The 17,199-nt window shown below is 41.8% G+C and overlaps 1 protein-coding gene across 3 annotated transcripts in view; it reads left to right on the top strand.

The window, feature by feature from the left end:
* The window catches only part of slmapa (sarcolemma associated protein a), a 54,363-nt gene that overhangs the window by 36,648 nt on the left and 516 nt on the right, over positions 1–17,199 (top strand). For 2 of the 3 annotated variants that reach the window (XM_083772028.1, XM_083772030.1), the window contains 10 exons: positions 1,557–1,637; positions 1,928–1,987; positions 2,188–2,313; positions 2,854–2,928; positions 3,370–3,470; positions 5,521–5,725; positions 7,389–7,506; positions 9,155–9,326; positions 9,847–9,978; positions 15,743–17,199. The exon at positions 15,743–17,199 is cut by the window's right edge and continues 516 nt beyond it. In XM_083772028.1, coding sequence (XP_083628154.1) covers positions 1,557–1,637; positions 1,928–1,987; positions 2,188–2,313; positions 2,854–2,928; positions 3,370–3,470; positions 5,521–5,725; positions 7,389–7,506; positions 9,155–9,326; positions 9,847–9,978; positions 15,743–15,838 — 1,166 coding nt within the window. In that variant the 3' untranslated portion in view covers positions 15,839–17,199. Of the gene's footprint in view, positions 1–1,556; positions 1,638–1,927; positions 1,988–2,187; positions 2,314–2,853; positions 2,929–3,369; positions 3,471–5,520; positions 5,726–7,388; positions 7,507–9,154; positions 9,327–9,846; positions 9,979–12,088; positions 12,177–15,742 lie in introns of all 3 variants that reach the window. The other variant, XM_083772029.1, reaches the window with a different exon arrangement.

Genomic DNA, 17,199 nt, shown 5'->3' with positions numbered 1-17,199 from the left:
TCTACGAGAATCTAAAATTTTGGGCTAGAACCGACCCGGGTCCGAGTAATTATGGTCAAACACGGATACATTTTCTTGGTCCCCCAATTTTCAGATCACATCCAAAATTCTATCATGACATGCTACTATATTATGTAAAGGCAAGCCCTTGTAAACATAGCTTTTCAGAATATTTGATATATAGACTCACTCAGGAGCATGTTAATTATTATGATGAGAAGTTATGTTTAATTTATGCTTGTTACACAAGAGTGACAAGCATGTGTTGAAAATAGCAGATCTACAAGCTCACAATGCGTTGCGATGTGCCAATAGCTTGTAGATTAGCTATTAAATTATATTGGCTGCGCAATCAGGCTTAAAGGTTTTATGACATTCATTTTGATTTATTTTTCTTTTAGGTTTTATGACCTCAATTACACCCAAAAAACCTGAACTTTGAACATTCAGTGGATTTTCTGTGGTCTGAAGTTTTCTTTGGGGTTTTTTGGGCCTTTTGAGCTACAATGAAAACAGGCAACACAGTGAAACAGTGACATCTGCTGGCAAATCCCATTGACATATATGGGATTTACAGTAAGTGATGTCACTTACTGCCGGCAAATCAGAGCACCTGTTTGAGCCAGAAAACCCCAGATCACAGAAAATCTACTGAATGTTAAAAGTTCATGTTTTTTGGGTGCAATTGAGATTAGAAAACCTAAAAAAAACAAGAACAATTCCAAAACCTTTTTTTTAATGTCACAACAGAAGTTGAGTCTGTTAGGAAGAACCTTTAATTTGGCTTCAGCTTTAAAAGTAACAATGCCCTCTTCAAATTACACACACACACACGCATGCACACACGCACACACACACACACACACACACACTCCACATGCTTCCATACACACCACACAATGCATATGGATACATGGGGAACTGTTACAAAGTTGAAAGGCATGGTAGTATTGCCAAGTTCATTGCTAATGGCTCCATTCAAAACAAGCCTACCTTACAGAACCATTAGTAATCCTTCTGACAACTCAAGTATATATTTAAAACTCTTCCAGAGACATTGCACTTGAACTTTAACCCATTCTGAACGGGAACCCATTTTGGTGTTGGCATCATGTTATGCTTTAGCTATTGAAAAATAGCAGATCTACAAGCTCATAGCGCGCCACCGAGTGGCGCGCTACGAGCTTGTAGGTCTGCTATTTTTGAAAAATCAAAGAACGACTGACATTTTTAGAATCTGATCTCGGGTCAGAATGGGTTAATCAGACCAGTGTGTGTCCAGTGGAAACCTCGTATGAATCTGATCTCGGGTCAGAATGGGTTAAACCATACAGAAAGTAGCTGATGCTGCTGTCTGCCTTTTGTAGGGCAGCCTTTTGTGCCAGTTGTGTCAAGGGACCATAAACGGGTGACGATACCATTGTCCTATACCAAATTCCCCTCCGTTCACTGATAATGGTATCTCCCTCTCCTGTGTGTGAGCTTGTGCACATTCCTGTTTTGTGTGTGTGTACTGTGTGCATGACTGTGTCTGTGTGTATATAATATCTTTATAGAGAATCTGATGGAGTCTAAAGAGTCGGACATGTCAGACACTCTGAGTCCTAGTAAAGACCGCAGCAGTGACGACACCTCGGGTAGGAAACCAGTTACACACACACACACACACACACACACACACACACTTAATTTCAATATACTTGTAAAGGCTGTACTGTTGTTGTTACTATTATATTAACTATTACCTTATAATTATAATGGCACTCATTTTGTTTAATCTTGCAGTGTTAAGTCACAGGTTAACCAGTTCACCTCTGTTTTATACTTAGTATGGTATAGAGATGGAGTTTAAGTCTTTGCCTATAATGACATGTCAACAAATTGGATGCCATACTGTAGCTAATGTAGTCAAGTGTCTGTGTTCCAGATGGCAACATGGATGATCAGGAGCTCATGGAGCCTCAGAACAGAGTCACTTTACTCAAAGGTAACAATGGCAACTCTTTACTACACATTTATTTTGTTCTCTACTGTGTTTTACTGCCCTTTTCTACTCCTCGATTCTGCTGCACCTTGCGCGCCTGTGTGGTGGAACACACACACACACACACACACACACACACCCACCATAATTCCTTCCTCAGCCTCGATAGATGAGTTGTTTACTCTCTTCCTGTTCCTGTATAGATGAGTTGTGTCGGGCCGGTCTGGAGCTTGGAGACACAGAGCAGGTCATCAACCATCTCCACAGAGAACTACTAGAAGCACAGGAATTAGCCAACACCGGCAAGCAGAAATGTCTGGAGCTACAAGGTAAGAGTACTACTAGTAAGGGTTATGGGAGGGGGCCTAAGGAACGTAAGGGTTATGGAAGGGGGCCTAAGGAACGTAAGGGTTATGGGAGGGGGCCTAAGGAACGTAAGGGTTATGGGAGGGGGCCTAAGGAACGTAAGGGTTATGGAAGGGGGCCTAAGGAACGTAAGGGTTATGGGAGGGGGCCTAAGGAACGTAAAGGTTATGGGAGGGGGCCTAAGGAACGTAAGGGTTATGGGAGGGGGCCTAAGGAACGTAAGGGTTATGGGAGGGGGCCTAAGGAACGTAAGGGTTATGGAAGGGGGCCTAAGGAACGTAAGGGTTATGGGAGGGGGCCTAAGGAACAAAACGGAACGGTCTAAGCTTTTTTACTTTCAGCAGCGTATAAGTTTTCTTTCTTTTTTGTCCAGGTAAGGGTCATATTTGCTTCGCTTTAGAAAAATGTTGAATAACTAAATTAAAGAGTTGTTTGTGTTTGTGGATTTCCAGGGTAAATTAAATGTTAATTTTGTGTCGATTGTTTTCCCTGTTTGTTTGTAGCTCTGCTGGAGGAAGAGAGGAGAACTAACAGACAACAGACTGAAGAGTCAGCTAAACAGATCAACTATCTACAAAGTTAGTAGACACACACACACACACACACACACACACACACAGCTAAAGGCAATAGCTACAGAGTTGGCATACACACACATTCACATAAAAAAGGACAGTGCATACATAGTTACTGTTCGGATTTCGGGAGATTAACCGAGTATCCGACGGACTCAGCAACCGGCAAGACTTTAACTAAGATTCCACACGCATAGACTGAACTAAAATGTTCCAATAATCGCTCAGGATGGATAAAACCTTATAAAAAGCATGCGTTTGTAAAGAGAAGCGATTATTGGAACATTCTAGTTCAGTCTATGCGTGTTGAATCTTAGTTAAAGTCTTGCCGGTTGCTGAGTCCGTCGGATACTCGGTTAATCTCCCGAAATCCGAACAGTTACATTGTTCTTCACTTTGTAACAAATTGAACTGAGTATGTATTTTGTTGTTTGTTCATTCCAGCCCAGCTAGGTAAGCTGCAGGCCGATATGGAGGCTCTCAGAGAGCAGAGAGAGAGCTCCATCAGTTACACCAGAGAAGAGCTGTACTCTGCACAGGAAGAGGTACACTTACAGTAGACCATACCATACGCAAGCCACACACATAGTGTAACTGTGCTATGTCCAAAACTGTAAAGATGTATTCAGACCTGTACAGTTAGAGCGGCGCGATTTACATACAAAGTCAATGCAAAGACGAGAAGTTGCTCGAACGGGCGCAATGCGAACAAAGCGAACGGCCGCCTGGTATCTTCGCCCCGGCTGAAAAAATCCAACTGAAGCGACCTTCGCGTCCCCCTGACTCGACCCGTCGCGTCCTGACTGCCGATCAGCAGTGAAACACGGAAATGTTTTGGCTGTTTGGTTATATTCATCCAGTTCCAACTGAACTGACTGCGGGGACTCGCCCGACACAAAACAATATATACAAACCCTTTGCAAAAATGACAAATCATGACAAGAAACACAATTTTTTGGGCCGAACAAATAATTAGAAGGAAGAAAAAAACAGCAGGTGTTTTTCTTATTTGTTTGGTCCAAAATATTGTGTTGTCATGAGTTGTCACGACTCGAGTTGGCTTTGTCCGCGGCGTAACTGTCTTTAAATAAATACCTTTTGAAATGTCTATGGGAAAAATGCATTGGGAATCATTTCCTGGGCCTGGCGTCGTCATGAAAGGGGGTGGGACTGCGACGCTCTATAGAGATTAAGACAGGGATATAAGATTAGAAAAACAGTGGATCATTTATATTCAATAACTGTCACCGTTTTTTTTTTCAACAATGTATTTATTTCCCTTTTTTACACACACATGACAATACAAACATACAGAAAACAACAATGAACATTACAAGACAATTACTAATATAAAGAAAGCAAAACAACAATAACCAAAAAACAAAACAAAAAAACAACAGCACTACTCCTCTTCAGCTCCATCCATTAAATGTGACAACTTCTTGTTCTTTATGTATCTTATAAAACGGCCCCACACCTCCTGAAACACTTCTTGTTTGTCCTTAAGAATGTATGCAATCTTTTCCAAAGGTAAACATAAAGACAATTCCCTGGCCCAATCCCAATTGCCTCCCTCAAGCCCTGAGCCCTGGACCCTCATTGACTTTAATGACGTCAGCTGTAAGTGCTTGAGGGTGAGAGGCTGCAAGGGCTCCAAATTGTTGTGAAAGAAATGGGACAGCACTTTGAAGATGAGTCCGCCATTCATGACACTTTGCATCACTTTATACAAACTGTCCTTATTCACAGCCAGTGCCTACCTACATGCTTGGCCTATTTACACATGTCTATCATGTCTATTTTAGTATTTAAGCTGATCGTTTTATTATTAGTTTAATAAATACACTTTCCTGTGTGATATGAGTTGTAATATTCATATATAATAATATGCATTATACATTTCATTTCCATATTTTACTTTGCTCATTAGTCATTTCTCATCATGTTTCCCTTATTATTGTTATTAAATATAATAGCCTATATCCTTCCATTCCGTCTGCTTTTGAGAACAGTGAGAAAGCACTATTGTGTTTGTTGACATTCTAATCGCGATACATAACTAATTTGCATAGCTGAATGATTGACGTTCGGAGGATCCCCCTCATTCCACTGGTAACGCTATGAACTGTGGGTAATTTCTTTGCCAAAGTCAGCATCGATGCTGACTTTGGCAAAGGGCACATAAAGGGGCGGGGCTGAGCCCTCACTGACTTACCGATTTCAAATGGGACATCCCTCAAGCCCTCGCAGACTTCACATGAACGCGCAGCTAAGTCAGTGAGGGCTCATTGAGTCAGCAAGGGAGTGGATTGGGATTGGGCCCCTGAACCACTGTGTAATACTTGGTTTGTCTGGCCTCTTCCAGGTCAATGCTATCATTCTCTTAGCTTGTAAAAGACATATATCTAGTATAAACATTTGTTCATTACGCTTTATCTTGTTTCCCTCTGGATCTAGACCGAGCATGTATGTATTGACAAAATCTTCTGTATTTCCTGCCCGACCTTCCCCCAAAATTCCATCAACTTTGGACAGGACCATAGACGGTGGAACAACCGTCTTAACGTTGATGATGTCACTGTGTTAATATTGTAGGTTCTGGTTCTGCGCCATGCCATGGAGGCCGCCACAGCAGAAAGAGAGAGGGAGATGTCAGCCTTGCAGTCAGACCTGGCAACCGTTCGTTCTGAGCTGGAGCGCTGGCACGGCACTGCAGATAAATATGAACAGGAGATCAACGCACTGCAACACACACTCACACAACACACGCAACACCATCAAAAAGCCAGCCAGCTACAGGGTAAGAAAAGTGTGTGTGTGTGTGTGTGTGTGTGTGTGTGTGTGTGTATTAACCATAGAGTATTAAAAGGATAGAGACTAAACTGGTGCGAAGCTCCGCCCCCTACGCTATTCATGTCAGTGGAAGTTGCTCAGTGGCGTTTTGAAGCACCCGGAAGGCTGCCGGAAGTACCGTCTATTTCCGCATTTTTTCGCTGATTCAGCATTTGGACACCAATTTTGGTGTCCAAATGCGGAAGTGCAGCTGGGCTTTAACATTGGGCGCTCGGTTGCACGGGGTTTCCTCGTCAAGAATCCACGGCCTAGCTGGCCCCTTGGTATTAACCCATTTTGGGCGGGAACCCCTTATGTTAAAATTTAGCTATTGAAAAATAGCAGATCTACAAGCTCATAGCGCACCACCGAGTGGCGCGCTTGACGAGCTTGTAGGTCTGCTATTTTTGGAAAATCGTGAAAATATTTATTTCAGAAAACTGGAGGATTTAGAAGAAATGTTTTACATTTCGAAGTCGGGCCTAAATGGGTTAATAATAATTATAGAAATGCACAGTACAGGTATATAAATTAAGGTCACTATATTTACTCGCACCATGTAGAATAGAATGTGCCTGCGTTTGTAGTCCTAAAACCCAGAAACAAGTTGGCCTTTTGAACTTCCTGGTTCTCTCTCGCTCTCTCTCTCTCTCTCTCTCTCTCTCTCTCTCTCTCTCTCTCTCTCTCTCTCTCTCTCTCTCTCTCTCTCTCTCTCTCAAAGTCAAGGGATTTGTTTTATTGGGTTTTTGGTTAAATGCCTCAACTAAGGTCTGTGGTTTACATGGGCTTTTTACAACATACCATGTTGGTAAATGCCCTACCCGTGTATTTGAAAGCTTTTATGGGTCTTAAAAAGCAGTTGCTAATTAAGTGGCTAAACGAAACCACAGACATTGTCGTGAAATTACACGTCATGATGCCGAACACATGGTGGTGGCATTCAATATGTTACGACCATTGTGTAGTTTGTTCATAGCATGATGTTAGATTTTCACTTCTGGTGATTGTATTTAATACTCAAAAGTATTGTGGAGATTATGTTGCGGAACAAAATGTTTTAAGTACAAATACTTCACATCGGCAAAATCACATTGGCATGGCTAAAAAGTGTAAAGATTTATATAACGGCATTTATTTCAAACGGAATATTCTGATCCCCCAAGCAGATATATACTGTATAAATGAATGAATAAGTACCTCCCTCTCACTTCAGAGTTTAGATAATTTATTAATTTTACATTACATTTTAGCCCTTCTGTCTCTATGTCACCCTTGAAGGTATGAGTGCATTATCGAAAATGAATAATCCGATTAATGACAATTGTAATAAAATGTTACTTAACCCATTCTGACCGGGCACCCATTTTGGTGTCAGCATCATGTCATGCTTTAGCTATTTAAAAATAGCAGATCTACAAGCTCATATCGCGCCACCGAGTGGCGCGATACGAGCTTGTAGGTCTGCTATTTTAGAAAAATCGAAGAGCGACTGACATTTCTAGAATCTGATCTCAGGTCAGAATGGGTTAATCAGACCAGTGTGTTGTCCAGTGGAAACCTCGTATGAATCTGATCTCAGGTCAGAATGTGTTAAAAAAGATGAAATGACTGTTTCTTTCCTCTGTGTGCAGTGGAGTGTGAGTCTCTCCAGAAGCAGTGCGTGTCTGTGCAGCATGACTGTGAAGGTCTGAGAGTAGAGAGGAGAACACTGCTGGACAGACTCCAAACCCTGGAGACCGAGCTAGACAGGTACAGCACACACACACACACACACACACACAACCAGCAGCTAGCAGCCCGCTAGTGAACAAACGCTCTCTCCCTTTGAAAAGGGTAGGAAAAGGTTTTAAATCATTCTGACCTGAGATCAGATTCATACGAGGTTTCCACTGGACACACACACTGGTCTGATTAACCCATTCTGACCTGAGATCAGATTCTAAAAATGTCTGTCGCTCTTCGATTTAAAAAGAATAGCAGACCTACAAGCTCGTATCGCGCCACTCGGTGGCGCGATATGAGCTTGTGGATCTGCTATTTTTCAATAGCTAAAGCATAACATGATGCCAACACCAAAATGGGTGCCCGGTCAGAATGGGTTAAATCATAACCCTGGATTTCCGTCCGTTGTTTCAGCGTTGGGGGGGGGGGGGGGGGGGGGGTGGATGAGGCCAGCTATATATAATGCTAAATGAGGTATTTCAAGGTATTGTATTGAAGTTACACCGAGACGCCCTACACTGCATCCCTCTAGACTTTTCTGCTCTGTCTCTATAAATAATACCATGTGTGGACGGACCACTCTGAGAGAGGCAGAAAGGTGAAGAGCTGACAGGGTGAGAGAGATGAAAGAGAGGTAGACAGCTGGGCAGACAGATGTAGGTAAAGAGCTGACGGGGTCGGAGACTGACACCAATTGAATGATAAAAGAGACTGAGAGCAGTGGGTGGACAGAAGAGCTGACGGACAGAGAAGCTGATGAAAGGATTGTTGTTGTAGGTGTGTTTGTGTGTTTGAGGTGTAATTCTTTCAACTAGTTCTCTGATTATATTTGTGGGTTTGGTCTTAAAGCCTCCATTCATCACCTTCCTTCCCTTTCTGTTACCACAAAAAAAAAGACCAGGAAGAGGTCTTTAGATAACCCAGTCAGACACACAATAATGGACATTTTCAATTTACAGTCATGTACACGGTGGTGTACACATTGGTGCATTAACACAGAGGTGTATTTGTAAAACACTGTATTTTACACAGTAAAATTCAGAGGCACATAAACAGTCTAGAGGCCTTCCACATCTTCTGCCTCCAAAGGATCCTGGCTCTCACCTGGGCAGACAGGGTGCCCTACACTGACATCTATGCCCAGCATCACAGCGCTCCTTGGCCAAAAACACCTCGGATGGGTCGTGCATGTGATCTGTATGCCAGCCCACTGTCTACCCCGACAGATACTCTATGGCCACCAAAAAAAGAGGCACAAGGACCACATTAAAACTCTTTGTGACATCAAACCACCCGCAATAGAGTCCCTGGCTGTTGATCACCACATCGGGAGCGCAATTTTATTCGAAAAATAAAAAGTAAAAAACTAGAGACTACGGGAAAGGTAATCGAACAGATTTTGAGTGTGCCTTTGAATGTTGCGAAGGTGGGGTCAGCTCTGATGTGGGCTGGGAGTGAGTTTGACTATTCCAGTACCAGGGAACAGAGTCAGGTTCTGAGCGTTATAGTTCTTACCAGTGTTGTTGTTATTGTTCACAGTACCAGGGAACGGAGTCTGGTTCTGAGCGTTATAGTTCTTACCAGTGTTGTTGTGTTATTGTTCACAGTACCAGGGAACAGAGTCAGGTTCTGAGCGTTATAGTTCTTACCAGTGTTGTTGTGTTATTGTTCACAGTACCAGGGAACAGAGTCAGGTTCTGAGCAGCAGCCTGGAGGTTCTGGAGAGGAGGGAGGGGGTTCTGCAGGACAGACTGGGTTCTCTGGAGAACAAACACCAGCGGGATGCCACCAACCTGAGGACACAACTAGACCAGGCTACGCAACGAACGCACAGCCTGCAGAAAGAGGTACACACACACACACACACACACACACTTGAAATGTTTGTTTATGTCCGCATAATCAGAACTTGAGTAGTACAGGAATAGTTTGTACAGAGGGCATAAACACTGGCAATGCAGTCAGTTACAAAGTGCATAGAAGGCGAAACAATGTTACATACAGTATAGTTGACATACTATACTCCAAATTGAGCGGCTTCCTAATAATGGCCGATACTGAGCAGTACCTTGCTAGCTGCTTGGCCGTCCTTTTGGAGAGGCCGGCCATTTGTAGGCCCCTCACAACCAACATGTGCACATGCCCTAGGCTGCCAAAGATAAAAACTAAAAGTTTACTTCTGTAGCCTAGCTGTGAGATGGTCTGCTCTAGCTGTTGATATTTCAGCACTTTGGTTCGAGTCCAGGCTGTAGTCAAACACACACACACACACACACACACACACACACACACACACACACAATTGGAAAATAATACTGTGAAATGACAAAAGTCCAACACATATTTTTGCATGTTTGTGTGTGTCAGTATGAGGACACACAGGTGCAGCTGTCAGACCTGCGTCAACGCTATGAGAAAACGGAACAGGAGAAACACAACATTCACCATGAACTACAACAATGTCAACACAGCCTGAAGATACTACAGGACAAGACTAATGTAAGACACACACACACACACACACACACACACACACACACACACTCTCTCTCTGATGTAAGATGCTAAACTTAAAGTGTGTGTACTGCCGTTTCTCTCCTCCTCTGGATACATCCATCAGGGTTTGAGTGACAGATGACTACAGATGCAGGGAGTTTAGTTTAGAGGATGGGAGAAGAGAGCTTGGAGGTTTCTTTCTGAACAAAATGGTTCTATATTGTTTGTACATTATTTATCATTTACACGTGCACACACGGCTGGTTTCTCTAAGGCCAGTCAAAAGACGGCTTAATGAAAACTATGAACTTTGTCATGATGAGGTCCTGGGTCTGTATATGCTGTCATTGTCCACTGACTTTTCATCCTAGCTGATGTACAAGCTGACCAGTAAGATATTTCTGATCAAGACAGTACAGTGATAATGTACAGTACAGTGATAATGTACAGTACAGTGATAATGCCAAACATCAGCCTTTTTCCATATCCTCTCATCTATTCTTCTCCCTTTCTCTTATTTCCCTTTAACTTTTCTCTTGCTTTCTTTGGCTCTACTTAAAGATGGAGTGCCGTGATTTTTTCCCACCCTAAAACCCTGATCATCATGTACTATGATTATACTAGGAGAAAGATTTTGTTCAAAAAGGTGTACAGAAAATGTTAAAATTATGTTTATATGTGGCCACACACACCAGTTAATTAAGTTTGCCTGATGGGTGGTGATCCACCTGAACTGAAGCCGCACCCACAGCTGTTGTTGTATGATAAAGGGGGAGGGGTTAGGAGAGGGGATGATTGTGATGTAACTATACCACAACAGGCGGTCTATTAGAGTAATATAAACTTCATATACCCATACTACAAAACAGAAAAAGTACAAAGATCACGGCACCATCTTTAAAATCCTGTAGTCTCCTCTCTTTTCTCACTCAGTCTTTACTCCAGCTACTAGCCTACAGTGGACATGCTGTGTACCGTAGTTATAGTAACCAGGTTCTACACAATACCTTTTAAAATATCCAACGTTACATGACCAGAAAAGAAAAATAACATTTCCATGTTAGTATTCTGTCTCTTTCCTAGTATCACTTGGGGCTACTACACATTGCAAGATATTTGATATTTGTCTTGACACTGAGCATTTAAAACACGCCGCTCCTTCTCTGTTGCAGCCAGGGTTTTTTTAAACCCATTCTGACCTGAGATCAGATTCATACGAGGTTTCCGCCGGACACACACTGGTCTGATTGACCCATTCTGACCTGAGATCAGATTCTAAAAATGTCAGTCGCTCTTCGATTTTTCAAAAATAGCAGACCTACAAGCTCGTATCGTGCCACTCGGTGGCGCGATATGAGCTTGTAGATCTGCTATTTTTAAATAGCTAAAGCATAACATGATGCTGACACCAAAATGGGTGCCCGGTCAGAATGGGTTAATAGGTTGCAGGTATGAGGGGATATAATTCCTCTGTGAATTGTATCAGGTCTGGATCGCATCCTGGTGAAATATCTTGAAGTATGTGATCCCTTGTCGGCGATCAATCGTATAGTGTTAAAACCACAACAATATTATGACAGTTGATGTGAAATCCATAACGATCTGATAACCCCCCCCCCGACCACTTTAAAACAAATCTAGAACAATTACAGGTTTAGTAGTTGTACTACAACCAATATAAGTTTAATACATTTATAGAAATTATAGGTTTAATAGATCTACATGTCATTGAAATGATTGAATTGAAATTGAATTGATATACAACAATTTTGTATTACTTTTTTTATCCCACGATTTTGAAACCCATTTTTTTTTACCCAGTGTCAATTTAATAATGTAATGATAATTCATTTTATAATTAATGTTGTAATGATATACAACAATAATTATCTAGAAGAAATATGTTTAATTGATCTAGAACAAATATAATCTCTCTCTCTCTCTCTCTCTCTCTCTCTCTCTCTCTCTCTCTCTCTCTCTCTCTCTCCCCCGCCCTCTTCCTGGCTGTAGCTGCTCCATGCTCCATGTTTAGTTTTTCCATTGATTATTTTGCGTAGGCTGATGATCTTGTTTTCCCTCCTCCCTCCCTCCCCCCCCTCTCTCCTCCCTGTAGCCACCCATTCTGCAGCCTGTTCAAGCCATATTCATAGGCCTTGTCCTGGCTCTGCTGTACTGCTGTTACAGTCAGTTGTGGTAGAAAGGTAGCTATACAACCGAAAGAACAACTTCACCTTTATCTCTGTCTGTCTGTCGTCTGACTGACTGTCGGTCTCTCTATACAGTATGTCTTTCTCTCCTTCTCTGTTGGTCTCTGAGTCTCCATCTGTCTTATCTGTCCGTCTGTCTGTGGGATGAGAGAATGACAACATTGTAGACAGCGATTAAAAATGGTGATCAAACACTGTGAATAATGTGGGACCGTCATCATTCTAGATCCACTGACGTAATATGGGGCCAGTGTTCTTGATCTACCACGGTAACCACTAGTGCCCAGTGTCTAGAAGTAGAGTTCTAAAATTCTGTTTTATATTTGTTTTTCCTTGTTTTAATCTCATTTTGAAGAAACTACGAGGTAATTTAACCCATTTTGGGTGGAAACCCCTTTTGGTGTTTCAAGCATTCTGTTATACTTTAGCTATTGAAAAATAGCAGATCTACAAGCTCATAACTTGTAGGTCTGCTATTTTTGAAAAATCGTAAATATGCGGCACAAATCTTTGAATAGGTACAGTATATATTCTGTCAGAGCGAACGTTTTTTTTTATTTTGACGTCAGGCCTAAATGGGTTAAAAGAACACACAACTTGTAGTTACTTCTGATTGGCTGAGACAATGTTGTTCACTTCGTCATTATCATTATCATCATCATCATCACCTTCATCATGCTCGCTCTGATTGTCTTATCTTCTGGTGAAAATAGTACTACTAAAGCATGTCTGCCTGTATGTCTGCCTGCCTGCCTGCCTGCCAGTCAGTCATTGCTGTTTTTATACACACTGCTCTTGAACTTAACCCATTCTGACCTGAGATCAGATTCATACGAGGTTTCCACTGGACACACACACTGGTCTGATTAACCCATTCTGACTTGAGATCAGATTTTAAAAAAATCAAAAAATTTCAAAAATAGCAGACCTACAAGCTCGTATCGCGCCACTCGGTGGCGCGATATGAGCTTGTAGATCTGCTATTTTTCAATAAGCTAAAGCATAACATGATGCTGACACCAAAATGGGTGCCCGGTCAGAATGGGTTAAAAGGATGGTCACCCATACCTTCCTTTAAAGGGATACTCTGTGGATGCCTTGATATATAACTATAATTTTTAAAATATGATTATGGCAAATAATCACGGAATTTCACTGCACTGAGAGACATGCAGCTGCTGTATACTCCCGCAGCTGCTCTATACAGCTCGTTACAACAGTTTTGCCGTTTGTGCTAAATAACACCATAAAACCGCCATTAGCCTTTTCATGTCAAAGGGTGACAACGCACCACAGTTTGAGAACCCCTGCACTAGATGATCTCTGCCTACCGAAACCTCTAGTGACATCTAAATTAAATGTACGGGCTAACACTGCAGAGAGGGTGGCTGTTAACAAACCTACACGGTCATTCATAACCTAGCCTGGTTATAAACCAGACTAATATCGCACGGACCGCGGGATATTAGTCTGGGTAGGCTCAGCTTGGATTTCATTTCCAGGGGGGCGGGTTGAAACATTTTCTCTTTGACGCAATTGGTCAGAGCTACTGTCAGTCAAAGGTCTCAAGCATTGAAAGTCACTGTACCAAAGCCCGCCCATATTGCATACCGTGTCCCGATTGGCCGCCCCATTTCTCTGGTGTAGGAAATGGGCGTACAATTGAGCCTCTCCAGACCGTAATCCGCCGGCAGGCAATTCTTTTTTTGCCAACGGCTGATTCGGTCTGGTTTATTAACCAGGCTATTCATAACCATCACCCATCTTTAGTTTAGTTTACTTTAGTTTATTTGCACATGTAAAATAATAACAACAATATGGTAAAATAAAATAAAAATACAGAAAGCAAATATTTCAAATAGGAAACAAGATTCGTTACATGCATGATGTGCTGGAAGTGCCAAAAAAACCCAAAGGGGCTTATCGAGTGGCCTTCCCATATGGAAGCTACACAGTTGAGCTTAAATAACAGAAATTAAGGTATGACATCTTGCCACAGTAACTGACTAGTGGTTCTAGAATTGGTTCTAAGTAAATATCAGAATCTTTTCCGTCCAGTTTTAGCCACAACATTAAATAAATGTAGATGTCGTCAGACATGTCGGTAGGTGGGACTCTGATCATCTGGCCGTACTTTTAGCTTGGTAGTCCAAATGGAGCAACAGAGTCATTACTTAAAAGTTTCTCCTGTTCTAACAAAACTGTTGTTGCTATTATATAAATGATGGGTTTATTTTCCTTTTCTAGTTATGGCCTATTTGAGTCATTACTGCTGTTTGAGTTCGGAGTCAACGTTTAAACATTACTGGACCCTGGGGGGTGAGGTGACATTATGATATAATGTCTAACTGACCGACTGAAATGTGCTCTCCCAGTGACTTTAGGGCCTCTAGTTTGAGGGCAGTAAAATGTTACTCTCAGCCTGTAACTATCCACTGCAAAGTTTCCTAGTTCCATGTAGTAATATAGACACACGGCACATACGCCGGGTATTTCACCTACAATTGAGGCAGCGTAAAGGTAGAAGCTGCAGTGAAGTCCAGTCCATACGAATACACTGTAATTCAGAATGACTTTCTTGTTTCCTAGTATTGCCAAAAGAAGAGAACAGATTATAGATCACAAGTCTACTAGCCCTGTCCAAGATTCGGCTGAAGTAGTAGTCTAGTTTTGTTTTTCCAGCTCATTAATGTTGATGTTCCACTAAGCGCGCCACTCGGTGAGCGCTATGAGCTTGTAGATCTGCTATTTTTCAATAGCTAAAGTATAACATAATAATAATGGGTTAAGGTAGCTCGCCAGCTACAAGCTGAATTGAAAGGAAAAGACCCTTTTCACATAACGACGTACTTGCACTTAAGAAAATGCTAATGATGGCACGGTGACGCTGTCGGTAGCGCTGTCTCCTCACAGCTAGAAGGTCCTGGGTTCCATTCTGGCTGTGGGCGCTGGGGGCGTGTTCTCTCCTCCGCGTCATCAGTGCCCATACCCATTGGTGACAATGGTGAGACACGGAAGTTTGTCTGCCATGTTTCTGAAGAATCTTTTATAGTGAAACATTTCATAGTATGTGTGACTGAAAAATGTTTCCCTCTAAAATGCCTGACAGCATCCATCCCTTTATCTTCTGTACTGGTCCTACTGTCTCACTATCTCCACAGAAAAGACCCGCTGCTTCCGCTATAACTTCATTCACCTCTGTTGTGTTCGACTGAACTACAGATTTATTTTAAATCTGTTCCTTCCCATTTCTTCTTCTCTGTGTAATGTTTTAATTTAACTTGGTTTCAATACTTTTGTGCATAATCTAGCTCTTATTTCCCCCTGGCAGGATGACTCTTCATTTCATGTCATTCAACTTTTGTTCTTGTCCATCCATTGCTTCAACTTGACTGCATCCCGTCTATTCTTCTTAATTTGTTTTGTTATTTTTCTCTCTCTTTCTCTATCAGATGTCACTCTTGAGATGAAAGTAGGACGTACTCTTAATTGGTGCCATCTCTTTTGTTTTCTGTGTGTGTGTGTGTGTGTGTGTGTGTTTTTCCCTGTCTGTCTGACAGAGCGGCTGGAGCCCCTGGATGCCGGTGGTGGCTGTGATGGTTGCTGTGACTGCAGCGGTCCTCTACCCAAACCTCTCCAAGAGCAGCTCCACTTAAACACATTCACGCATGGGTGTGCGTCCGCTCACACATACACACACACACACACACACACACACACACACACACACCATGTGAGTTTCTAAGTGGACAGTGTATCCTGCCAGCATGTTGGCTGCAACACACACACACACACACACACACACACGCACTTAAACACACATTGCGCTGTGAGGAGAGCAACACTGCTTTATTGTACAAAGTGTAATTGTATATAATTCTAGAGAGAGATGAGGGGTGATATAAAAGTTATAATTTCTACTATAGAATCAGTTGTTGTTATGTACCAACAGGGGGCACTATGGGCTTGATTTGTTGTTTTATATCGGTTTTTGTGTTGGTTGGAGATCCCATTCTGTTCTGTCTCTGCTGGGTACCACACTGTTCTGGGATCTGTTTCCCAAACTCATCTTTGGACTTTATCATATCTTATTAACATATCATTGACAATGAATGGAAACTTGGAAGAGGTGTACATGTGGTTTTGGAAAACCATCCCTGTTGTGTTCTGTGTTTCCAGCAATCATTACTATCATGGGCCCACCACACTATTCAGGATTTTGTTAACTCTAAACTTAGTTTTTTTTGGGATAAATTGTATTTCGTGTACTGATTTTATTATAATGGGCGTCCTACTACTTTTGTGATTCACAAATTCCTGTAAGTTTATAGTAGAACTTTTTGCTAAATTTCTATTGTTTGTTTCCTAAAACAAACTCTAGAGCAAGTTTAACCATGTCCCATAATGTAATACATTTGGTATATAAACATAATGAGAAACTTAGCTTTGTTCTGTTCCATTTCTCAATAATAACAATAATCTAAAAAGAAAATGGGTGGTATTGTCTTTTGTTTCAGAACACCGTCTTTGGCCAAAGGTAAACGAACAGAGCAAAGACAAACTGAAGTCTAGTCCATGTTAGTTAAACAGTCAAACAGACGGCGGTGGAAAAGGGCATTGTTGCTCAAGGGCACTTTGACAGGACATTTCATGTACATTGAACTGTGTCAGTGGGTGAACCTGTGACCTTACAGGTACAGGAACAGGACTCTCAACCATTAGGTCAACAACCTGCCATCTAAAGATGCGGTTTTGGGAAACAAAAGCCCGGGCTCTTCTGTTCCAGTTTTAAAGATGGGTCTGTTGTCAATTAGCCATGTTAAATGGTTGCCATGGCAATCCTCATTCAAAGGTGTTTGGGGAGGGGGGGAAATTAAAGCCAAATTAAAAATGTTTGATTTCATGTATAATTTTCCTTTTTCTTTTTTTTTTGGGCACAAAAGGGGTTTTAAGTGCCTCTGTTTTAACTAACACCAGTTTGTGTATGTGTGTAGACAAAATAAACAATCTCTCACAC

Source organism: Protomyctophum parallelum (genome assembly GCF_964188405.1).
Source record: "Protomyctophum parallelum genome assembly, chromosome: 8".
Classification (NCBI taxonomy): domain Eukaryota; kingdom Metazoa; phylum Chordata; class Actinopteri; order Myctophiformes; family Myctophidae; genus Protomyctophum; species Protomyctophum parallelum.
The sequence above is the reverse complement of the archived record's forward strand: the minus strand, read 5'-3'. Positions and strand labels throughout refer to the sequence as shown.